Source organism: Ptiloglossa arizonensis, chromosome 11, assembly GCF_051014685.1.
Source record: "Ptiloglossa arizonensis isolate GNS036 chromosome 11, iyPtiAriz1_principal, whole genome shotgun sequence".
NCBI classification, from domain to species: Eukaryota; Metazoa; Arthropoda; class Insecta; order Hymenoptera; family Colletidae; genus Ptiloglossa; species Ptiloglossa arizonensis.
The window spans coordinates 12,715,647-12,741,934 of NC_135058.1; the positions used below are offsets into that span (position 1 = coordinate 12,715,647).

The following is a 26,288-nucleotide window of genomic DNA, read 5'->3' on the forward strand; positions in this document are numbered from 1 at the left end:
GTACAGAAATAATACGTTGTTCAAAGCTTGCAACACTTCTCCACAAAGTGCAAGTTTAAAATCTCACGTTGCAGAAACGAAGATAGAAAAATGAATCGCAAAAACGATCGTTCTGATTTATTTCCGGGAATGAAAATATTATTTTTCCTTCAGAGACGGTTCTCCAAGTGTTGATCCTTTTCATCTAAATTACGAATCCGATTCGTGGTAAACGACTTGAACCAAAACTCGCCACTACTCAGACTAGTAAGTTATCATTTCCAGACGATCTTCGATTATAGTTTCTATTTATACGTATCGAGTGGAAAATATTACGATCACGGTGGTCGTAATATTATTCTTATCTTGTAAACATTGAAATAAAATGTTGTCAAAGCGCGTAATAATCTGAAGACTTAACTGGTTGAACTGAAGATAACCTGTGCGATAGTGGTGCAGAGATTCGATCTACCTTGAACCGATAGATCAAATTGGATCAAAGATAACTCTGACCGCTGAACACGAAAGCAGAGAAACGAACACGATATTCTTGATTGATCTTCAGAAACTGGAATACCCTTTCCCCATTACTCCCTAACAATTCCCTCAGCGTTGAACCATTCAGAACCAACCTGTAAAGTACTACTCGATCCCCAGAGAATCTCCACGAATCTAAGGGAAGTCCGACGAACCAACAGTGTTAATTCTCCGTTTGTCGCGATCTCGAGGACCCGAGGAGTTCGCGGCAGCTGTCCGTGCAGCGCGCGGTTATCACGGAAGGCCGGTTTTTCCCGCGATTCGCGAGAGCACACGGCCGCGAGAAGCCTAATTCCCTCGCGGTCGGGGTAGAGGGAGAGCCGCGCTCGGCTCGGCCGCAAAAAGGAAGGGTGAAAGAGGCGTGCAAAGCGGAACAACGTGATCGTCTGGCGCGGCAGTCGTAGGAGAGCACTCGCGACACACACACGCGGTAACCAGAGAACGCCGCGGTAGTCCCTTCGCGGTGATCAAGAACGCTCGCGTGCCCGTATATTCGTAACGCGCGAACACGCGCGGTACGGCTCGGTCCACGACGATTTCGCGTAACGTTCGCTCGCCGCGGCGTGTGTCACGGTAGTGGGACACTGGCGCAGGGCCAATAGGATCCATCGATATAAAGATCCGCGGTCACGCGGCCCGCGAGGCTACTACTCGTTTGTTCATCGTCGTCCCAAGTGCACACCAGTGAGTGGACAACAGCCCCCGCGGACACGTTCACGCGCGGTTATGGCCGCGTATCGGTGAAACGACCGAGCTGCCGATTGTACTCGAGACCGCTCCGATCCGCGTCGCCGCGCACGGAACACGCCGCGAGATCTCGCGCGTGTCGACTCGCGCGTGTACCGCGCCTAAACGGAGCCGCGACTCACGCGAACCAACGGAAAATCGGAACCGAGGGGAAGAGAAACAGTGGATGATCCGTGAGTCTCCTTTTCATTCAAAACTAGTCCGTCGCGTTGGGAATCGATCGTTACGAGGAAGGAACGGTTTTGTTTACACTTTTTTTTTTTATCGTACGACCGTTCCGTGACGGAACGCGCACCGAGAGTATCTCCGGCGTGCGACGATACCATCGGGACGTCGGTCGGGGGCGTCAGGGGAGGGGCCGCCTCGGACGTATCGTTTTCCAAGTAAGAAGAGAATTGCCGGGAACTCGACGATAAAAGGCCCAACGCACCGCTAACGGGAAAGTACGTACGTCCGTTTCCTGGTATTTTAGATCTCTCGTTCGATTTAACGCTTTTCACCTTGCGCGCACACCGCCGAGCCGCCCGTGGAAATTTATATAACACGGACGGTACGTACGGCCGCGATATCGTGAATCATCGCGCGGATAGCGGTATATCTCGCGTACGCGGTTCACGGGGGAGGGCAGGAGTTAAAGGATCCGTGAGTCCTTGCACCGGCATGAATATTTATCGTCGTACGGTGAAAGAAGGACAGGGAGATTATACTTTTTCGTCCACGTGCGCCGTGATCGTAAGAGAAATATGTATATACATGTACCGTCGTAGCGGCGAGAAACGGCCACTGGAGCAAACAGACGACGATACAAGGAACCGGATCGAAGGACTCGAATAATGAATGACCAATGAACTTAACGAGTGATATTATTATACAGAGTCGAAGCTTTCACAAATCGACGACGCCAAGTATTCCCGTGCAACTGGTGGCATTTAAATAGATAGATAGATAGATAGGATAGATACTACGGGCACCGTTTATCGGTACGATGATAAATTGTCAATTTTCACCGTGGGACTTTTCGTTTTACGAAATCTCGGCCGCCTTCACGCCGGGGAACTGGAGCGCGTTGAAACGCTTCCTAGAAACGTTGCCCCGTTCCACGACGGGATGTAGATTATTATTATTCATAAATAGAGGGAAGATCGTTGAGCGCAGGGGAAACGTATCTCGGGGTCCCCAACGCGGAAACCCAGCTTCCACGCGTACCACGTGAAAATCCCGAACAACCGGTACACGGCTCGAAACACCGTGAAACAGCTCATTCTGCTGTCAATGAATCCACACGACGTGGATTTTCTCGCACGGCTCCTCGGTTCTTAATGGTATCCGGTCAGTGCGCGAAAGTTCAGATTTCCGGCAGATCTCCTACAGAAACTCGTTCACGTGTCCGTTTAATTGCGACGGATTTGTCATTAACGCAACGGGGATCGCGGTGTGTGCTTCCTATTCACAGTTAAGCGCTTTCACTTTGACATAACTGCTGCGCCGATGAAAAATAAGGTATAAAACACGTGGTCGGTCGGTGTTTTTCTAACCGTGTAACAGGTACGACGGATCTTGTGCTAACGCGAGATACACTTCCGATTACGACCTCTTAACGAACAGAAAGTTGTTTTATGAAGATTGAACGATCCGCGGGCAATGCTTCTTGCGAAGCTTTTAGATTCCGTGTCCGATCCATCGAGGAAAGTATTGAATTTTTTGCCACGAAAATGGTTCAACGTCGAACACTCCAGCTGCCACTTTTAAAACGCGATCTTTCATTTCTTTAACGATCGTTAAGAACGGATAAATGTTCCCTATCGTGCCTTGCGATATCAATAATGTAGGAAAAGTATTCGCGATTCGACGATGCAAATTATTGCAATTTTACAGAGCAAAGTATCGCGGTTGGACGATGTTGGAGACTTTGTTATTTTATCGTGTACAAATTCGAACGTTTAATTACGTATTCGGTAATCGACCTTACGGTTTATTTTAACCCACGGTGTTCCAGGTATTCCGACTACTCGTTTTCTACCCATTAGAATTTCGATAGAATTTGAAACTTTTTGTTTCCGTTTTAAAATTCCACCGCGAATACGTGCACGCGTTATTGTTGCTCACTGTTGCCTCTTTGTCCCATTGCACGACGTTTAACAGCTCCTTAGAGCAATTCTCCACGTGCAGGTAAACGACAATTACTTGCACGTGTCTGTTTAGTATATTCAAAATACAGACGGAATCCCAATACGTGGTCGTCGTTTCAGAGCCGGACTCGGGACAAAAGAGTAACTTGAAAAAAATTCATAGAAACGTGTATCCTGTTTGACTGTGCATGCAAATTACCAATTTTGTACTATGGTAGCCAATGGGAACGTTTTTTCTTTTTTTTTATCATTTTAGTATGCCGAATTCACCTGTGAAGTTGCGGACAAATTTTATAAAACCCCTTGTATCGACTTAAGAATTCCGAGTGAAACACTTATCCGGTACCGATTTACCAAAAATTGTGAAGTTCTTCTTCGTTGTCGAATACTTCGCGAACGATCGTGTAGGTACACTTGTAGTGCTCACCTTGTTACGCTACTCGATGTAATTCGATCCGGAGAACAAATTTATTCGATCGAATCCTGAAAAGTGACTCAAGTATCAAAAATAATAATAATACGGTGTATCTAATACTGTACGATTCTACCTGGACATTTAATTTATACAACATGAACATCTACCAAAATATCAACGATCCAATTTAAACGACTCCCTAATTACTCCGAACAATACGTAAGATCACTCTTCGAGGCAAATAGAAATTCTTTTGCATCTCGAGAATTTTCCAGCAATCTCTCGAGACCGCGATCTCTAAATTCCTCGGTGCAACGCACAGGGGATATATCCTCGGCACACTTGTAGCCATCTATTACCATACAACAAACACGAAAAGGAATACAGGCTGAAATTGATTGCCAGCGTTGCGTATCTCCGAGACTGACACAATTAGCGTGCCGCTAACGCGAACGAACGATCGTTAATATCTGTATCTCGTGGATGAAACGTGTCATCCGGCTTGTACACCGATCGTCGGGCAATTAAATTGGAATTGTGACAAACGGCTGTGCCCGTTTCGCGATTATTGCCACTGTGAACTCCCTAGCAGCCTGTTGAGCAACGTGTCCTTGCTTCGACTGGTCTAAGATCGGCGTACGATACAAGAGACGAGGTAAATCGCCGATCTAGAAATCTCATTTCCATCGAGGACTTCTTCTTCGAGTTATCTCGTAGAAGAAGACACATCGTTGCACAGTGGATGAAAGAATCTCGTTCTTCTTCGAGTTATCTCGTAGAAGAAGACACATCGTGGCACAGTGGATGAAAGAATCTTCTTCGAGTTGTCTTGTGGAAAAAAAACCATCGTGGAGTAGTGGACGAAAGAATCTTCTTCGAGTTATCTCTTAGAAGGAGAAGCATCGTGGTACAGTGGATGAAAGAATCTTCTTCTTCGAATTATCTTGTAGAAAAAAAAACCATCGTGGTACAGAGGATGAAAGAATCTCCTTCTTCGAATTATCTTGTAGAAAAAAAAACCATCGTGGTACAGAGGATGAAAGAATCTTCTTCTTCGAGTTATCTCGTAGAAAAAGAACCATCGCGATACAAAAGAATCTTCTTCTTCGAGTTATCTCGTAGAAGAAGAAACATCGTGGTACGATGGATGAGAGAATCTTCTTCTTCGAGTTGTCTTGTAGAAAAAGAACCATCGTGGTACAGAGGATGAAAGAATCTTCCTCGTCGAGTTGTCTCGCAGAAGAAGAAACATCGTGGTACAGTGGATGAAAAAATCGGGCGAGCAACGACAGAATCATGGAGATCGGGGCACCGGAACCGCAACCACTTATCAACTTACGCAATTTGCTCTTTATGTTGAACGACGGAGGGGAAAAGAATCATAACCGCACAGAGAAAGTGGCACGTCTAGCGATATAAATCGTATCTTGTAACATTAAACGGTTTATCAACGAGAACAGGGTCGAACGTGTTTCCCAACGTCGGAATTTGAAATTGGACCACCACCGGGTGATGCTGGGGGCAACCAGGGGAGTGTACGAGAGATAATTGTTTTTGAAGAAATTCCGCGTTCGATCCGCTCCACTATGATTTACTCTCGAGCGCGATCGTGCTCGTATTATAATTTCATTTTTTCCCCCTAGTTTCGCGCGGGCTAAATCGTCTCTTTTGTAGCTTTGTTTTCGTTCCCTGTTCAATGTACCGAGTTAAATAGAACGAATATTGGAAGTGTTTAAATATTCGTTTATTTGTTACTTTACTCGCCGGAGGATTCGTTAATGTTTTAACGAGCGCACGATTGAGATTGTTCAATGACACTGGGAACGTGGCGTACTTTCAAGTCGTTACGGACATTTTTCCGAGCCGACTCATTTAATGTCAGAAGTCCATTAGCTGTGGAATTATTAGAAAAGATGTAATAATAAACATAAAGGATAGCTTCTCCGATTGTTCGATCTGTCGCTTCGATCGTAAGAGGAATCGTAAATAAAAAAAGAGTGTTGTCGTTGATCAAATTGAGGAAACTACCCCAGACTGCTCTTCGATTCAATCGTATCGTAAAATTCAAACTACGATTGAAAATTCATCGAATTCGAAATTTAAGGAGTGAAGGTTCGCGATAATCTCTCCGTATGAATATTGCTCAAAAATCGATGAAAAATATTTTTCTCTCAACCATCGTGCTCTCAAACGTCCACCAACGAAGATCATTTACCTTGCACGACACAGAAATCGAAGTTCACAAGTGATGAAAATGATTACTTTCAGTTCCAAAATGTGTGTGTTTTCGAAATACTTCGATCGGTGATACAATATGGAAACAGCTCGCGTTCGAGCAAGTTTCTGTGACTTTTAACGTACCTTCCATTGTAAATGTTCCCTGCTCGAAGAACGCTCGCATAATTTGAACCATCCGATGAATTCGACCGATCGTGCTCCATCGCAAGGGTCTCGTAACGAGCCAGACTCCCCGTTTCATAGCAAAGGGTTAATACACTGCTCCGGAAGGAACATTATACGATCGCTGGAGCCATTCTCTCCCATATTGGACGACGACGAAACGAAGAGTGTTTTATCGGAGATAAAAGTCGGTCCACAAATTACGGACCAACGACCAGCGCACGATGCCGCTAATAAATTCTTATTACCGGCCGTAGTACAAGGGACCTGTACGAGCGTGTACACCGGGATGCAAAAACGCGAACCGTGGACCTTGGGGTAACCTTCGTCTCGCTGAGCTTTCCCTCCTCTCGTCAAGCACGCCGGTCCTTAATTGTGTCTATCGGGACGCGCGATATGCAACAACCTCAGCAGGGTTCGAACGAACCGTGGGAATGCGAACGTGTACGAGACGGAGTGACGACCGAGGAACATGAGCCACGATCGAACGAAAAAGAAAAAAATGAAATCACCGGGGAGCCGAATCTGCGCATCGGGAGCCACCGATCCGATCGTGATTCATCGAACCTGTTTAATTCGCAGCCGATAAGACGCGCGAATCGATCCTCGAAACGGAACGAAAGTACGGTGTAAATCAAACGCACGATAGGGGGCTGTACCGATACTTTTGAAAATTTATTTCTCTTTCGTATTTGCTTGGTGTCTTGTAGCCTCTGTGTGCGTACGCGTGTAAAAGTAACCGAGCTGCACGACAGTGTTTTTTAAAGTAGAGAGCGTAGAGTTCAATGGAAAGGGAGAGAAAGAAAATTTTGTAATCTAGAAAAATGTGAAGAACAATTGTGGGAATATATTTTTCTCGGTGTCTTGTACACTCCTCGTGTGTATGTGTGCAAAAGTAACGGGGCTGTAAGACAGTGTTTTTTAAAGTAGAGTACGTAGAGTTCAATGGAAAGAAAATGTTTAAATCCAGAGAAATGTGGAGAACAATTGTGGGAATATATATTTATCTTATATCGTTTTAAATCTATCAATTACCTCGAGCGGGGCAATTTTCTCCTTTTATATAGGCGTCCTGCAAAAAGTTTGTAAACCGTTGCTGTAAGCGTTTTACCGTGCAGGTGTCAAGCACAGTAAACACATTGCAGGTGGCAACAATAAAATTTTGTCTTTATTCGTTCGTTTAACCACTTCAGTCCGAACGTACGCGTATAAATTAATAATTTCTCTCTTCTTTCGCTCGATACACTCGAGAGTGTCGAAATCGCATCAATCGTTAAGGTACCCTCTTCTTGCAACGATTGCGCAAACAATTCTTTGAAATTATTCCGTACCTTAGTACAACATTTTTATCATTTCGTAATTCGTACAAGTAACGGTGAAAAATTTCGAGCTAACATTTTTAGATAATTTTTGTGTCATAAGATATCAAAAAGTGTCCTAGTTTTTCCGTATTCGGCCTAGAATGCACCTTCAAGACTACGAATGACGTTCGGTGCATACTGGTCGGTTGCAACCAGCTCGATTTCAGGGATCGTTGGTAATCGTTAAGAAACGGTTTCAGTAGACCGTACGAAGTCCTTGGTGTAAACAAGGTATATTAAATGTTAATAATCGTCGAAGGGAGCGGCTAAACGCCGACTAATTGGAAGATGACGGTTAATTGGTGGAAACTAGATGCCTCGGGATCGATTTTTGCCTAATATGGACATTTCAATCGGGATGTCTATTTCAGGTGTCGTGGCGCGGCGTAAGGTCATCCTTCGAATCGGTTCTTTCTTAAAATAAATGGTCGAGTTCGTTCTATCCTCGACGCGAAGCTTGTAACGCTTCGGAGCGAAGGCAAACGGGTGAGCGAACAGGAACAGAAAATTGTTTGCAGACGTGTTGATGAAATTAGCAGGGACGTATTTATTGTGCATATTATTGCACCGTCGGGGATCTGTCGATTTTCTGAGCTCGAATATGCGACGAAGCTGCACGATTATTAACCCTTCGTCGCGTCATTTTGACGCTAGAAACGTTTTCCAATTTAAAGAAAGACTTAGGTATTTATAGCTGTGTCTTTAGAATTGTAGACAGAATTATAAAGGCAACGTGATGTTTCATTTACCAAATAATTATTGAAAACAAATAAATAAAGAGAAACGTATGGTACGTTCAGCAATAGCTTATCATTTTACAATACTGCCGTACCATAGAATGTGCATCGCAGTTAATGGTACTTGCACTTGAGTATCTTAGTAAATATGCATATTATCACACTACAGTTGTACCAACAGTTGGAGCGACAAAAGGTGAAAATTTACATGACATACTGACCGCATTGGGAATATTTTAAGATTAAAAATTCAGTCCATTGTTCGATTTTTTTCAGCACTTCAGGTATCCATAATTTAAAAAAAAAAAAGAAAACAATTGTTTCATATTATTCGTTCTTTTCTATCGCTCGAGCTGAATATACGTTTCATACCTAATGGTAATGGTTCGAAAGAATATGTTTCTTCAAAATTTTCTTATATACAAATACATGTTCTTTTCTCTCGCGTGTTGCACATTGCTTCAATATTCGATCATTTTAATAATATGATCTTACAGTGAGCTAAAACTGTATAATTTAAAATTAGAGGTCATGTTCCATAATTATGTCTCTTAGCGGTAATGCATCGTCTAAAACGACTAATGATAACTTGCGTCGTTCTATCAACGATTTCTGGAGTAATAACAATTTTCTCTTAGCTTTCACCTAAAGAAAAAGTTCAATGGTGTAAGGTCCGGTGCGCAAGGTGGCCATATTGTGTGCTCATTACGTATGTTATTACGAAACATCGGTGACCTTTGATTTTAAATTCTGGAGTTCTAGGTCATTTTAGGGTCTCGTTATTATAATGGCCGAATGCATATTAATGTCAAGTACAACACGCAACAAAAAACAAGTGAAACTTACATGTAAAGAAACATCGGTGACCTTGATGACTCGATGGAAAAAAGAACAGAGAAAATTCATCTTGCAACATATTCAGCCTTGTTATCAAATTTTTTTTTATATCACAGTTCGTACAATAATCTTGGTCGAATCAGAGATATTTGTAGCTCTGGACCAATATATCGTGGCATTTAATGGCTACACCGTTTGGAATAATTAGGATTTTCGAAACTATCGGGAACGGTATGATAATCTGAATTTAATATTCCACGTATGGTTTTTGCAGCGTTGAAAATATTGGTTACGTCATTTGTGTGGGTGAATCTCCAATTATATCTCGAGAGATCTCTCGATCGCGATTTCAGCCAGAGATCCGCAAAATAATTTTCGACGGGAGATGTATAAATGTCGGGACGAAATTTCGTCATTTGTTTGCAACAATAAATCCGTGGAAAAAAATTTGAACGAAGGATGATGATCTGTGCACGGTGGAAAAAAATTGGGCCGTTAACCTTGTCTGACCGGTACAGCTTTTACAGTCGCAACAAAAACGTAAACCGGTACTGGCCGCGTGCGCCATACGCGTCCCGATAACCTCTGCACAATGCACACCGACCGTTTGTAATAAAATAGCATTGACATTCGGTGAACTACACATTTTCACCATCGAAAACAATTTCCCCCTCGGAGAAAATATTACAAATTTCGTGAAAATGTTCCAACGTTCGCGAACGAAAATTTTCCATCGAGGCACGCACGGAACTCGAGATCTCGAAATATAAACGAGGCTGCGATAAGAATTATCAGGCGTCACGTTGAACGTCGAATGGAACAAAAATTGTACAATGTTTCCAAATCCAAAATACACAATTATTTACACAACTTTTACTAAACTCTGGGTTAATCTCCACGCAAGCTTTCACAGTTTCCAAGTTTACATTCCCAATCGTGCGTTTCGATTCATTTTAAATATAAACTATCGTATCGTTCGGAGAGTCGTTTTCTTTTTTTTTCGGTGAAAATGAAACACGATATTTTTAGAGCGTATCAACATTTTATTGAATTATATATTCCCAATTTTGGAAAACGAAATCACTTTCCGAACAACCCAATATTTAACGATTCTCAGAAGTAAAATTCTATTGTGCTCAGCATCGAAGAAGACGAAAGAGAAATATCGATCATCGTCGCCATTTGTACAAAACTGTTCGATACTTCGGTGTTTTATTAAACACGAGGTTTCGGACACGTTTATTATGAATTCCGTTCGTTCGAATTGTCGATCTCGAGTGTTCCAATATCGTCACGAATTAGAAGTATCCTCTCCGATGCATCCGAACACGTAGCCAGGGAGAAAGAAACAACAGACGCGACGCGTCGTCGCGTTCTTGCACGTAATACCACCGTTAAAGGAGCTGCGGTTCTCGAGGAGAAGCGAATAATCCAGCAGAGTCTCGGGATGAACGAGACGAGCATATTATGCAAGCGAGTTGCCTTGCAGAGCAAGCCGGTCAATGCCAAGGCGTTCCACTATGGTCGCTGTTACTCGTCTCTGTCGTTCCGACGCCGCGGCAATCTCATCACTGATAAACTTCACCTCGTGGCGAACACGAGGAATCTGCATCGATACGCGCGGAATCACTGATCGTTGCATTCGTCTGAAGGCGAATTAACGCGGCACGGTGCCAGATAAGACGAAGACACGACACCTTGAGGTGTTCGGAATGACCGAATTTCAGGGTGAAAAGAACGAACTTGACGGACGAAACGAACCGTGATTTTTCTATTTGTCTATCACAAACGTTTAAATACATTTTTAACAAGTTTTAAGCGTATTGTCACGAGACGTGACAAAGCGTAATGTACAACGTTTGTTACACGAACGAAATGCAATTCTGCTTCTTGAGGTGTTCGGAATGACCGAATTTCAGGGTGAAAGAATGGAAATTCTCCGATCAGTGGAGTCTAATTTAAATTCGAAAATTGGAAAAGAAAGTGAAAGTAAATTCCAGAGAAAAAGAAATGTGTATAATTTTTTCATCTACCGATATTTACGATTTGAGAGTTTTCCTCACCGGCAAAGGTTAGACGTGACACATTTTTCCCGCGGAAAGCGACCGTGTGAACCTCCGCACGAGGGAAACAGATAACCGGCTTCATACTTTCAGACGTCGCGACAAAGATAAGCCGAACTCTGCGCTGGTTACAGCTTTCACCGTTCTGTTACGTAAACGCGGGGCTACAAATTACGCGGCACAGGGAAAATTTGAAAATAGACGAAATTTCGCGCGATAAGTCCTCGCGCTTGCCTCGGTCATGGGAACGCGGTCGGAAATGCGTTTCTCCGAGAATACGAGTGCGATCTTCGAGGGATAAACTATGACGTCTCGTGTGTAAAAGAAAGCACCGTGCGAATGCTTGGAAATGAAAAAGAAAAAAGAAGAAAGAAACGTGAAAAGAAAAATATACAAATTATATCCACTTACAACCAAACGGAAGATACAACTACTGGATTAATAATTTATTCGGAAGAACTACTCGTATATACGACCTTACGAACTACCGATTCGAATGAAACAATATTTTTTCCAACAAGGGTTGTAACTCTACACTTGGTATTATTTTTCATTGGACTGCGAGATACTATCGACAAAGAAATCGACTCTCGTACCGAGTTTCTTTCGTTAATGATCGAGAAACGTACTAAGTGGAAATGTTTCGAGTCGATTGAAAAAAGCATCTAATTGATGATCGAAGGGGTGAAATCAACGCCTACTTAAATTCTTGCACATGTCGGGTAACGGCCGAAGTTTCGGTCGATTGAACAACTGGAGAAAAAAGAACGTGTGTTCCATTAATCTGGAACGCTCAATTCTGACAAGATAGAACAGAAAACACGCTCACTGTCATAACAGGAAGCATACCCAAACGAGTGACGCACCGAAAGTTGCTTGCAGGCATTAGCACGGCGTTAAGGAATTAATGCTGCTCAGCGAGCACAACGCGAAACAAAAAGGAAAGTAACCGAAAGCGTAAACTCAATTGGATAACGGTTGGATACGTGAGTCTTACGTGAAGTAAACCGTCGCGGGCGTGGAGCAACGTGTTCCTCGAAAGCTGCTCAAGACTAGAGCGAAGAATACGTGCCCCGAGCTTTGCTCTAGAATTCTATAGAGATCTCTATCGAGAGGCCTCGAACTCTTCGACAAACTCGAGAACATTTTAGCGGCTCTAATTTCTTAGCGACTTAGCGACTTAGTGACTTTATACTCGAACGATTTGAGTAGCTCTAAAAACGAGATAGAGTCGAATACAACTCCACCGTACTTCGATATAGCTCCAATACTTCGAATAGTTGTAATCATTCGTCACAACTGAGCAGCAGTTACCGAATTTTGAGTAACTCTAATTTTTCAATACAACCTACCGCTCGAACTTATAAGTAGCTCTGAAACATTGCTGTACAACTGTCCCAATGCTCGAAGCGTTCGAGTAACTCGAGGAATTTGGAGTAGCTCCAATCATTTGCTATATACACGATGGAAGAAATTTAGCGAGGTCGTAAACGCGACAGTAAAAATGGCAGTGCACTTCTGGGGACTTGTGTAACGCACTAAGGGCCTATCGATATCTGTCTCGATACTTTAAACGTTCGAAATTGGTACCGAGAAAAACTGGGATCATCGAACCACAGTCGTTTCTTTTGATCTTGTTTTTTTTTTTTTCGCTAGCAACTTTTTTTCCAACGAATCGAACTGTTATCTTGTTTGTTGCATATTACACTGAACGTCTGATTGAAATGTTTCGCAGTTAATTGAAACACAGAAACAACTCATGGATCATTGAACCAGAGTCATTTCTTTTAATTTTGTTTTTTTTTTCCGGGGCAATTCTTTTCCAACAAATCGAACTCTTATCGCGATTTCTTACATACTTGAAAATTGTCACAATTAATTAAAACACAAGAACAACTCGAAACGTTTCAGTACTCGATTCACCAGTCGGGACATTCTCGCTGCATCTCGTTGCATCTCGTTGCATCTCGCTGCATCTCGCTTACATTTCGTTTCAAATTCTCCGACACTTCTACGTCGTTACGTGACAAAGACTCTCTCGAGCCCGTTAAACGAGCAATATTCAGTCAACAAATCGGCGTTGGAACGATCGAAGCAGCTTCTGGACCGTCCAGCCTTTCACCACCTCGGATACCGTCCCTCAATGCCGTTTTGTTGCACATTCGAAGCGCTTTTGACGACCTGCATTCAAGGCCGTGGCACTGTGCGTGGCAGAACCATTAAAGAAGGAAAGAACACCGTGCTCGGTCGGTGTTTGTTGTCGGTTTAGTGACTTCAATTTTATTGCTACCGCCGCGCGCGCGCGCGCCCGTTGATTCAAGTTTAAAGCGTATTTAATTTAACGCCCCTTCAATGGCTCCGCGTAACGATCAATTTAAAGTCTCTCTTACAGTACACCGTGCACGCAGCGCATTTTAATTCGCGCACAATTCACCGTATCTCGTCCACTCTCTACGAGACGTTTATTCCGATCGTGTTTCGCGTACAACAAGTTTTAGAACCGACGACAAACTTCAACGCCTTTAACGCTCCGTGGCCCAATTTATCCCACTCGTCTCGTATCTGATTCGAACGGACGATATTTGAATATTTACGTCTCTCTTCAAGTTCCAACGAGTCTTGTGCATCGAAGCATGTCCCTACTTGAAGTGTAAAGAGGATGATGAATTATTACCGACACTTTGAAACTATCACTTGTTCGAAGTTTGGTCTGGAATGGAACCGAGAATGCTCTTAAAATTATTTTTTGAAGCAATACTTTCAACAAGTATTACTTTAAAGTAAAAATATAAAGTATTGCTTGAAGTAAAAATACTTTTTAAAGAAATAGACTGTTATATTTGTAATAACATCTTACAACTATTTCGAAGCTTTTACAATGAAATATATAAAAATTCGAAGAAAATTAAAAGTATGCATTTTTTTTTTATACAAATTTCAAAATAGTCGTATTCTCGACTAAACTTCAAATTAATAGTTTCAAAGTGTTCGTAATAATTCGATTACCCTGATTTATAGATTTTTATACCACGACCAGGCTGACATCTTTTTTTTCACTCTGTTTTTATCCTTTATCGTTTATCGGCATTTTTGGTGCGCACATAAGTATCTGTGCTTATTTCTACTCGTAATTACATCACAAAATATAGACACGATTTTACCCTATAGTAAACACACCATATGCCACAAATAATGTTTAACGCGTGCACAGAAACGCGATACACAGAAGTGTCTCGGTTTGTGTGCGTCATTGTTTACTTTCTATCCGCGCACTATTGCGTACAGACGTGCCAGACACACGAGTCGTGTCACGTGTCTCCAATAGTTTTCTTGCAAAGGGTGATTTGTTCGGTAAGGAAGAAAAATCGTGCGACTGAACAGCGTGTAAACGCGATAATTATTTTCCTAACGATAGAAAAACTTGACGGTACTATCGTCGATCTTTGCGACGCTACTTCTTTCGAGAAAATATTCGAGACACTTTCGCGATGGAAAAATAAAAATAACGCGCTCTAAGATTTTCTATTTCAATTTCTCAAACCTCGAGCAACGAAGGGTTGAAATTTATCGAGTCGACCTCCATGTAGAACCTAAGAAAATCGACTATGAAATTTTTCTTTTAAATTACACACATCCTCGCTATTTTTATACGGTCCATCATTGTCGTAATTGCGTTACAATTACGTGTGCACTGCGGGCGAATCGTGCAATTTTTCACTCGAACCACCTCGAACGAAATTGCTACGATCTGTAAGAACAGTGGGCAGAAAATCTCGCTTCGAGAAACGATGTTATAGCAGGTTTGCTCGTAACGATAGCGTAACGACACCTGACACACACAGTGGGGATCGTTCTTGCATCACGAAAAATCGACGTTCTGTCTTGCGAAACCGGCAACGAAAGAACATTCGTCCATTTTGTAACGTTTCGTTCCGAAGCACGCTACCCTTTGAAAATGCGAAAATAAACCTGCACTCGACTGGTAAAATGTGACCCGAAACAGTGATCTGCTCGAAATCCCGTGAACTTCGATCCGTTCTTGAACTTTAAAGAAAATTGTCATACGCAATTATTACAATAATAATTGATCCCCGGTGGCGCCTATTTTCAAACACGAACAAGCCGAACTCAACGAGCTAGACACAAACCATAACGAGATTTGCCACGCTAATTCTCCGTCGAGTGTACGCGTCGACAAATTTTCGAAAATCGTCTCGAAATAACGGACCAGTAACGGAGCACCCTGTATTTTAAATATAAGACGAACATTTTTATGCAAACTCCGTTGCGTTGTATCGCAGCGGAACTTTATTCGGTTATAATAAATAGGATTAAGAACGGCCGAGCCGCGCATCGAATTTACGCTCGTATACGATAGTATTTATGCGTCGTAACGACGGTACGGATAAAGTAAAGAAATTAATTTATGCCCCGGTGTCAAGAGAGTCGCATACCTCTATCAACGAAACGAGTCGTACAACAGGAAATGATTTACGAAAGCGGTTATTATTGTAATTATTATTAATGGAGAGACCCTTCGGTAAAGCGTAATGTAGAAAATAAAATTAACGAGGGACAGATTATACACGATACATCGATTCGAGGTTAATCACAGATTGTCGTGATCATTAATACGAAGCAACGAGTAACGAGTCGTTCGAGTTGCCGTGTTCGCTTCCAAAAGGACCGAACCAATCGTTGAAATCACCAGCGCGCTTGCCTACGGGATTAATGCGATTAATTTAACCGCGCTACGCGAAACGAAGGTCCACGGTCAGAGTGAAGTACGTTGTCTTACAAACCTAACAGGAACGTAAAATTTAATCAATTTGAAGATATCGAACGGTTGCAACCACCGGTGCTGATGCAAAAGAAAATACTTGATTAAAATAGGGTATCGATTGCTCCGTTGCACATCGTTGATATAGTTATTCGGAGCAACTTTGTCGGTGGACTTTCCAGGGTATGTACATTAATTATGAAAAGTGAAACAGCTCGACCTTATTCTGAAATTCTCAACGGGGGCTTGATAAAATAGGTTAACACCCACGAGTGCTTTTGGTCACTCCACATCGAGTACAGTTAATTAAGAAAATTGTTAATGCACGTGTCCCGCGGAGAAAAACGAGCTTCGGAGCTTGCAAGGTCGGAGGAAATTGTAATCAGACCTTTCTTTCTCTCACGGGAGAACTCGTCGAGCGAAATGTAACGATCCTATATTTTTTTGGCAGCTACTATAATTCCGTAAATAATCACACATTAGACTGTTTGGAGACAGATATATACTTCGTGCATCGAAGTGACTTTAATCGATGAAAATTCATCGAGTCGTGCTCGCGAGGAAGGAAAGTTCCCGCCGCGGGGTTTCCGATCATTCAAATTCCAGATCGGGGCAAGAAGCAAGCACGAGACGCCGACGCGAAAGTGAAAGCTCTCTAGGTTTCGACACCGTTTTTCGTCGCACGTGGTGTCTAACGTCGCGCCGATCGAACGATCGACGAAGACAACGATCCGTGGTGGCGACGAAAGAAAGAAAGAAAGGCGCAGCCAGGATCGTTTTATTAATCGTACGAAATCTCGGCCGACTTCCTCCTTTCCAGCGCGGGAGCCGCGAGCGTGTCGCTTGGAAATGGCTCCACCTTTCCGAACGAGCGTCCTTGAGAGGCCCCCGCTGCACCCGAGAAAGGTGATGAAAACCGGCCAGTCACGTGTACCGTGCCGGCGCGAACGGCCGCCACAGCTCGCCCCTGCTATGACACGTTCAACTAGTTCTCTAATCAACGCCCGTCGCGGCAAGAGCGTCTACGAACCGAGACGCCGCGGCGAGGCGCGATCTCGCGGAAAAACCAACGCGACACGTGCCCGGAGGGACCGTGCCAACTATAGGGCGATCACCCCCCACCCCTTCCGACGCGACCCTGCGCGCAGACGCGTCTTCGTGCCGCGAGCCATCGACGCGTGCGCGCACGCGAACCTCCGATCGCGCGTTTCGAATAGTTCCGTCGAACGAACGATCGAAGTCGTTGCTAGAATCGCGGGGAGAAAGTGCAACCAAAGTGGAAGTCTTCCACGATCGTTTATTGACGCAGATCGAACTTCGTTATCCGTAAGTCCCGCACGCACGTCGTAGGATGATCCGGGCCGGCGCAAACGCGATAATATCCGCGCGAAGGAATTTCACGATTCCGTCACGTTGTTGCTTTTTCGTAGATTAAAAGACCGCTGGCGGAGTGAAATCGGCCGCACTCGCGCGAGGCACGTCGTCGTCTGTGCGCCGCTCTGGAATATATCGGGCGAACGCGACAACTCGGGGCCGCTCCTCTCGGTTCGTTCGGAAGTGGCGCATTGTTGCGTGCCGGCCGTCTCGATTACAGCAATTCAGCGACGCACGGGAAACGCTTGGGCGAATCGACGATCGTCGCGCGACCGAGGGACCTGCCACGGAAACAGGGAGAAAGGTACCTCTTTTATTCCGCGAGACGTGTTATCATCGTGTTTGCCAGTTTGAGAAGACGTTCCCCCGAGTGGACACGGGGGAAATCGAGCGACCAGTGAGTTTCGTTGGTGAATTCGAACTCGTGAATATTGTTTCGAACAAGTTTGCACCGGACGGGGGTATATCTTCCGAGTTCACTTCGCGTTGGCCGCGAACGTACCTTCCAGTATTTATAGTCGACGTCTCGTGCTTCGCCCGTGACCTTGCCGACTGTTAGTAAATAAGTATCGGTAGCCGTTAACTCGTCCCGGAGGTCGGTGTGATCGTTGACCGGTATTTTCGAAGAGGCGCGTGAAAACGAAACACGGAAGTCGTTCGTTGCGCGTTACTTTCCGTTCGTTGATTCGAACGATGGTGTTTTACACGGCCGATTTCCGGTTTATATTTTAAACTCGAACAGTTCGTTTTAAGTTCGACGTTCGATGAACTTTGCCCCTGGAATTTTTCTTATTACGTGATAATCGAGGGAGTATTAGTAACCTTGAGGTCGTGAGCGATAAAAATGAAGTACGTGTACACAAAGATATATGTGAATACGGTAATTGATATAAGGACGTACTGTAGCGATGTACCATCGATGCAACGATACTATCGGTTATTGGTACAATCTTGACCAATTTATCTCGGTTCACTCTCCACTGTTATCTTCGTTAGTTTGTACACGTTCGTGTAATCGAGTGAGTTACTCCGAGTGTGTAGAATTCTCGAGTCCTTAACTCGAGAAATCGTCAACGCTTTCAACGTGCTCGAGACATTCAAAACTTTCGATCATGAAAGTCTCGTAAATAGTTTCGAGACATTTTAAATCGCATACCTTGAATTTAAGATCTTTCGATAGAGTTCACCTCTCGTCGGTAGCTCGGGACTTTCAATCGCGAAGGTCTCGCAGAATGCTCGAGTCGAGTTTCTTAAATAAAGATATCTCGGTAGGGTTTCAATCTTGACGCCGGCTCAACAATTTCTCACCTCTGATATCTTTTTTTCAAAATCCTCCAAACTTTCGTTCTTAAATATCTCAAAAAATATTCCAAGATCGTGCGAGTCCCTCTTCGACGAACATAATATATTTTGAAAACAATTCTCTCTTTTCGAAAGAATTCTCTCTTAAAAAATTCTCCAAAATTTCGTTCTTAAACATCTCAAAAAATATTCCACGAATTCCCTCTTCGTCGAACGTAATGCATCTCGACACCGACGCAAAATTTTCAAAAATTCCCAAACATTCTCTACTTTCGAAAAATTCTCCAAACTTTCGTTCTTAAATATCTGAAAAACCATTGCAAGATCGTCCGAGGTCCTCTCGGTTAAAAAATACCTCGACAAGATTTCGATATCGTCTCTGGCCCGAGACTCCGAGGATTTCCAAACACTTTCGAGAGTTTCGATCACCGGGTAAATTGTTTCGAGAGCCGAGTTCCCTTCTCTCGATTCGAGATGTTTCGAATCTGGTCGTTTAACTCGTAAATTCGGATCCCCGACGGAAACACGGGGCCTCGTTATTCGTGCCGCGGTTACTTCCGCGAGACGTACGCGACCGGCCAGTGCAATTCTCGGCGGTGGCTGATGCATGGTGCACTCAACGAATGCAGGAACGCGAGCTCCACGAGTTTGTTGCTCGGTTGCAAGTCATTACTCGAAGTCGGTGGTACTCCAGTGACCCGTGAATGTTTGTCGACCGTTCACCGACTGTTCGCGAGGGAAAGGCGTGGTCCCCTCCGGTCCCACATTCCCGTATTATTGCGATTCGAGTCAATGGAATTGGCGAATTCGTGGAAATTCGTGAATCGCGATCAACCTCCACCCCGAACCTCGCCCGAACAGTTTCCCAACACCGCGAGCGATTCTTCTACGATTGTTCAAGACCGCCCTGTGTAAAAAAAATCCATTACGGCACTATCGCGCACCGTGTGTGCACTCAATGGCATTTCGATCGGTACGAACACGGTCGGAGAAAATGTCAAGGTCAATTTCTAATAATTCTTTATTAACGTATCGCCGAACCAATAGCTTTCCTTTCGAACGCATCGAGTGTCGAATTTTTTCTAAACTTCGCTGCGGGATACTCCAAGGTATCTTATAAATTGCCTCGTTCGAACCACGGAACGATACTTTCGGTCAATGCTTTCATATTTTAAAGTATAAAGCGTTAATTAACATTTAGGTGTCGTTTATAACGTGTCGATTACAAATTACTATCTGTAGAAGTTTTCGATCTTCAAATTTCACAGGGATCGACCGATGTCTGTATTCGTACGTTGATACGTTGGGTGCGTTGATCAACGATAGAATTGCATTTAGAAGAAGCGATCGATCCTCTGACAATGACTCCTCGAGTCGAATACCAGAAAGTGTCCATTCGATTCGATGAAAGTTTGCAGAATTGCCGATTTATCGTTTAAGTAATCATTCATTCGCTACCGGAGCTCGAATTAGAGGTTCGAGAACACACGTTGGCCGTACCGCGCCTTCGCGCAATTATGCAATTACTCCGGTACGGCAAGTGCACTTTCTTCTAATTTGTGTAGCACAGAAGCTGCAATAATAACGTGGATCGCTCGCGAGTGATTTTTCGTCGAGAAAAAAAATTATATTTCAAATAACACGAATTCCGGAGAACATTTTTTAATCGAGCCTGTAATTAAATTCGAACGAAGAAGTGGATCGCGTTCAGACAATCGGATCAAATTGAAAATTTATTTCCTCTTTGTTCGCCAATAGAAATTAAATCGCGGTATCGACGTACAATTCGACGTGCTCGATACAAAAAGAACAATTGCCCAACGAATTTTTCCGTAACGGTGAAATTGTAGGAAAAATCGAAATATTCCACGGCTCTTCTTTCGACCGAAGAAAAAGCTTCTGTTTCAATGGGGAAAGCAAAGTTACCACGTGGAACGGAAACACCGCCGCGGAACACAAATAAACTTGTACTTTCTTTACACTCGACAGAAGCGAGCCTGATCTTCCGACGAGCAACTCCACGAGCTATCTTGAAAGATGAATAGGGTGATCGCGTAATTGAACGGTATTATCAGAATTACTTACGATGCACACTGACCGTGAACGTAATTCCAGTGATCGTAGGCATACACTGTTCCTAGTATTAGGCGACGACCACGAGATCTCGTTAAATCGTCGACTGGAATTGCTCTTTCGATCATTCTCCAAAGACGTTTCCAGCTAAGTCTGAACAGACGCATCGACGAATGAGAAATATGTTTCTTCGATTTTAAATTTCGCGCGAAACACACGCGGTGTTAGGGAACGTATCGGTAACGTTCGTTTTTGGACAATTTTCGAAGCTTTGAAAAATTATGGTTGTTCTAGCGGAACATGCGCAACGCACTATCGCCCCAAAAAATTCTAAATACGTTTATAAAATTAATCGGAAAGATTAACATACGTTAAACTGTTTAAAGATTTCTCCAAGTTAAATTCATCGTTTCCTTTATATTAAAAAAAAATATGCCTTTCAATTTTACCAGCTTACGGACGTACATAAAAATTTATATACCCTAAAACCGTTCAAAGATTTCTCCGAATTAAATTCGTCGTTTCCTGAACGTTAAAAAAAAACATACCTTTCAATTTTACCAGTTATCGAACGTACATCAAAATTTATATACCCTAAACCGTTCAAAGATTTCTCCAAATTAAATTCGTCGTTTCCTGTACGTAAAAAAAAAAATCCCTCTTAATTTTAACAGCCTATCGGACGTACATAAAAATTGATACACGTTAAACCTTTCAAAGATTTCTCCAAGTTACTTTAAATTCATCGTTACCACTACATCCACAAAAAAAAAAAAAAAAAAAAAAATATACCTTTCGATTTCCGTTTCAGATGATGCGGAAAGTACTCGATCCGTGCAAGCTCCTGCTAGCCGCAGCGGTACTAGCGATTTGCGCTTCGTTGGTCGCATCGTCGTCTTCGGAGAGGGAAAGGCGGCACGTCGGCGTCGAGGAATCTAGTCATCGGCCAGGTGGGCCGCGCTCACCGTCCGGTCGTAGTTTCAAGTCATCGACCACCAGGAGCAACAACGAGATAACTACGGAACCCGGAAGGAAAGTGTCGCACCGACTAATTGGTGGGCACCTGAGAGCGAACACGAAGCAAGAACCGTACGAAACGCTCTGGGACGACGGGATTCTCCTGTCGTCGGCCGGAAACGGTCGCGAGTCGAAGCCTAACCGCAAGGACGAGGACGACGAGAAGAAAACGCTCTCGCAGCAGGTGAAAGAAGGCAAGTACGGGCTCATACAGAACGAGATATACAGGAATCGACCGAAACGACCCGGTATCATCAGCTACACGAGCAATCCCGAGGTACCGAAGGACACCGCCGAGAATCTAGGTGGTCTCGACGAGGACGAGATCTGGTTGGCCGAGAACCACGTCCTGGTGCTGAGGGGCGGGAAATTTCCCAGCCACGAGGCCACGCAAACCAACGGGGACACCGAGACGACCTGGACACCGATCGACGACTACAAAGCGCCCAGAAGACAGGTCAAGATCCCGTCCAGGCCCAAGGTACCGCCGCCCTTTCCGATTCAACTCACGGAGGGTGGGCCCATACAGATCATCGGGCCGAACGGGACCAAGGAGATCGGCAACGGGACCATCGACTACAGGAAGGACCCGTTGTTCACGAAGGGGTTGTTATCGGAGGATGGCCCACTCTTCGCCATCGTATCCAACGGTACGATCATGATGTCCGACGAGGAATCGAGGAACGTCACCAACGATGAGAAAACGAAGACCACCGATCCTCTAACGGGCAACCTTCCGCCATTTTATCACGCCATACCGCCCGGCGCGGTGTTCCTACCGCCACCTGGTAATCAATCGGATTACGACGAGGAGGATCAGTCCATTTACTATCCACCACCGTACAGTTTCCAGTATCAACAGGACAACACCACCGCAGTGCCACCCGGTCCTCTCGTACCAGGAATCATCCTCCCACCACCGCCAGACTTCTTCTCCCCCCTCGAGGACAAGAAGACCACCACCGCCCCAACCAAGAAGTACACCAAACGTCCTGGAACTACACCCATACCGAGATCTCGACCCACGTATCTACCACCCAGAAAACTCACCACCAAACGGTACAAGAGTACCACCATTGTGCCACTCGCCAAGACGAGAACACCCAGCAACGCGCCAAGCAACACGAAAATGTATCGTCGAACCACCTTCAAGAACGCAAACGTTACCTCGACACCCAGCGTTAAAACCGTTCCCTACACCCAAGTCACCACACCCATGCCCGATCGATCGACCACTCTCGATAATCCCGAGTTTTACAGTTTACGACCATTCGTGGAGAACCGAGTGAGCAACCAGGACAACGTCCCGGAGAAGAATCAAGCCTGGTCCGGTCTGGTGACCGGCAAGACGATACCCGTGTTGAGCTACTACGGCACCTCGACTCAATCCACCTTGGAGAAACCCATAGAGGTAACGCCTGCCTCGATAAAGAGCATCGTTACCACGGGCAATCCCGAACGTACGCCCAGCCAAGCGTCCTATTATTTTTACGAGGAATCCAACGGAGAATCAACAGTCACCACCCCCGATCCGTCGATTTACTACAAGACCACCACCGATTTCTACGAGACCGTGACCCAACCGCACCCCCTGGACAAGAAGAAAGAGTACTACAGCGTCGAGACCGTTCCTTCGCAAGAGACATCGAAGGACTACAGTATCAAGTACATCGACACGGTGGTGAAAAACTCCGAACCAGTCCGATACAGCGATTCGAGCGTCACGCGATCCTCGTCGAGGTACGAGAACGGTTCGAACAGGCCCCAGGGTCAACGAATGTTACCAGATCGCGCGCCTCTTTACTATCAGACCGTATCCTCGCCTCACGCTCGTCCAGTTCAGTCCTACTACACCACACCGAGGCCGCAGACCTACTACAGACAGGACAGACCGAAACCGATCTATCAGTACAGCTTCGAGGCAGCAGACTACTCGAAACGTGGCAGTCAGAGACAACAGTTCGAGCAACAGCAACAAGCCCTGCCGTTCGACGACTACAAGATACCGAATTTTGACGGTCATCGTTACGATTACGATCAAACCGAACCGATCCAGAAACAACCCAGACCCGAGAATCTACCCTACAAATCCCAACAGCCTCTATACCCGTCCACGACCGCCAACTCGGTGATAAACACCACCCCCAATCCTCACCTAACCTATTACACCCACCAGGAGGAGAAGCTACTGGACGACGTAACGAAAGAGTACTTCACGATATTCGGTAAGAAGCTACCCCACAAAGGTATACCGAACACAACGCCTATCTACTCGAAATCGACCACCGAGAGGCCAGATTACAACCGTTACATCGACAACAACTACAACACACCCGAGGCGCCGGTCTACAAGACACCGAACGTCAAAGTCCGTTACGGTGACCAATCGCAGAAACCTTACTCCCTCGAGGACGACGTTCTGGTGAATTACAGGCAACCGTTACCCCCCATCAACCCGGACAGCGAGTTCATCACCGTGGTAAATCCTAATCGGCAACAATCACCGAGTTACAGGATACAGGACAGAGACAGGGAACCGTTGGACCAGGTGAGACCCTACGCCGAAGCACTGGTCAACCCAGCGAACGGTCCGTCGACGAATTACGTCCCGATAGCCGATTCCCCGGAAGAGATCGACGAATCGTACCATCGGTTACCGATCTCGTTGGAGGACGACATCAAAGTGAACTATCGGGATCCAAGGCCCACCGTGAATCCCGACGCCGAGTTCATCGATCCGTTACCCGTGCCCAACGACGGAGAAACGGGCAAACCGAAGGCCTACTTCGCATACAGGCTACCGGGCGACAGCGGCCATTTTTATTTCCTGACGCCGCAAGCGGTCGCCCAAAGGCCCGAACGGAACGCCGAGGCCCATCTCTACGCGAAATCGAGGGGCCCGAGACGACTGTCGAGACGTCGACGGCGACCGGGCAACGTTTGATCCACCCCCCACCCTCACCCCCACCCCCTCCGCAACCCTATGCCATATAAAACACCGATCGTGGATTCACACGAATGAGACACACCGTACGAGAGACACGCGTACCGTTAGGATATTTATTACACGTGTAAATATATATACGCAACGACTAGGGTAGAGATACGATTGTCAACGCCTTACTTGCGTTATAAATGCTTAATTTATATGCGGGCCCTAAGTACCCACCCCTCCCCCAAGCCCACACACTCGCTTCAGATTAACGATAGCAGACGCGAGATACTCGTTCGCGTGCGGCCGATAAGGTGTGTTGCGCGATTACGAGCGATACTACTCCGTCGCGTACTCGCGCATTGTCTGTGATTAATGGTCGAGGTGAACGCGTACATGTACATAGTTAACGATTAACGGATAGCGGATAAGTCGAGCGATTTGTTTTTTTTTTCTCTTTTTTTTTTCGTTTTCTTTCTTTCTTTTCTTTTTGTAGACTGTCGGAACGGAATATATAGTTGTTCGACGAGCACCGGATTGAGAGATCGTTCTCGAGCCGTACGGTTTCACTCGCTGGAAGTCAGCGCTCAACCCTTTCGATGCGGAGATAACTGGAGGGGGGGACACGCGCGGTCGAGGCGAGATTAGTTGGCCGTTCAAGGTCGCTGAAGCGTTTCCCCCTCCTGTATCGCTTCGGTTCGTTATTCGCGCGGCGAGTCAACGATAGCGCTCGAAGCGGTAAAAACGGATCACGACTAGGACGTCACGTCCGCCCATGTACGGATCAATCTTGATTCCAAAGATTCAGATTCGTGGCTACATCGTTAAGTCCACGCATAATGTCTAGAACAGACAGTGAACATATTAAGTGAACGTGTTACCGTAGTGGCGAAAGATGAAGCAATGGGGAAGGAGTTGCGGAACGATATGACGGAGATTACCCTCCGAAGACCTTGACCGGTGAATAGATTTTGTTCCGGCTACGGTGAAGCGTTCTCTACGGAATAATTTCTCGTGTCGTGCGTCGCGCGATATCGTCTCCGTGTTCCAGGGAAACTCGTCGAGTCGCTTAATCGCAAAGAGAACAAGTCTTTTGTACGATGGAAATTTGAAGTCGAAAACAAAATCGAGCGCCCGTGGGCGTCGATAGCATCGATAGAGTCAACACTGCGAACGTATCCCATTGAGAGACTTAGTATTAGGAAGAATATTGGAACGCGAATATGTAAGATTGTTAGTGGTAATTTTCGATATTATTTTGTGTTAACTTCCCTGCTGCCGTTTTGTAAATTTTATCGATCAATTATTAAACTGTATCGTTGTTCGTTGTAAAATCATTCGAAGTAATTTAGTGTAAATATACGCGTAGAAAACTTTTAACGCTCTGCTCGATACGTAAGACGTCATTTAATAGACGATACTGTTACACGATTAAACTAGTTTTGTAAGAGCTGAATCTTTTTGAAAGATACGTGACTTCCAATGTAATGGCAAATTATCCTTGAAAGATCAGTTATTTAAATTTGAAAATAAAATAAATTCAGAAAATAAAATGTACGAATCGTTTACCAGAAATTGCAGGTAGGTAAGTCGCTCCAATTTCGG

The 26,288-nt window shown here is 44.8% G+C and overlaps 3 protein-coding genes across 6 annotated transcripts in view; 2 read left to right on the plus strand and 1 right to left on the minus strand.

Annotated features, from left to right (window-relative positions):
- Positions 1 to 26,288, minus strand: part of Naa15-16 (N-alpha-acetyltransferase 15/16) — a 63,512-nt gene that overhangs the window by 33,266 nt on the left and 3,958 nt on the right. The window lies entirely within an intron of this gene.
- LOC143152952 (uncharacterized) lies at positions 897 to 26,020 on the plus strand. Of its 4 annotated transcripts, none has more exons than XM_076323611.1 (2): positions 897 to 1,436; positions 21,546 to 26,020. In XM_076323611.1, exon 2 carries the CDS (start codon positions 21,546 to 21,548, stop codon positions 24,693 to 24,695), a length of 3,150 nt encoding a protein of 1,049 aa, XP_076179726.1. In that variant the 5' UTR covers positions 897 to 1,436; the 3' UTR covers positions 24,696 to 26,020. The 4 variants fall into 4 exon arrangements, with proteins under 4 accessions (XP_076179726.1, XP_076179729.1, XP_076179727.1 ...); XM_076323614.1 differs by lacking the exon at positions 897 to 1,436 and adding an exon at positions 1,455 to 1,706; XM_076323612.1 differs by lacking the exon at positions 897 to 1,436 and adding an exon at positions 17,528 to 17,663.
- On the plus strand, positions 16,497 to 17,570 carry LOC143152956 (uncharacterized). Its single transcript, XM_076323618.1, has 2 exons — positions 16,497 to 17,311; positions 17,416 to 17,570. The coding sequence occupies exons 1-2, from the start codon at positions 16,835 to 16,837 to the stop codon at positions 17,437 to 17,439; spliced, it is 501 nt and encodes a 166-aa protein (XP_076179733.1). The 5' UTR covers positions 16,497 to 16,834; the 3' UTR covers positions 17,440 to 17,570.

What these genes read in the sequence shown, in the direction of transcription:
- LOC143152956 (XM_076323618.1), top strand. Translation starts at nt 16,835, where the DNA reads ATGGCTCCACCTTTCCGAACGAGCGTCCTTGAGAGGCCCCCGCTGCAC. An exon ending in CAGATCGAACTTCGTTATCC is followed by an intron (nt 17,312 to 17,415) that starts GTAAGTCCCGCA and finishes GCTTTTTCGTAG; the next exon opens with ATTAAAAGACCGCTGGCGGA.
- LOC143152952 (XM_076323611.1), top strand. Translation starts at nt 21,546, where the DNA reads ATGATGCGGAAAGTACTCGATCCGTGCAAGCTCCTGCTAGCCGCAGCG.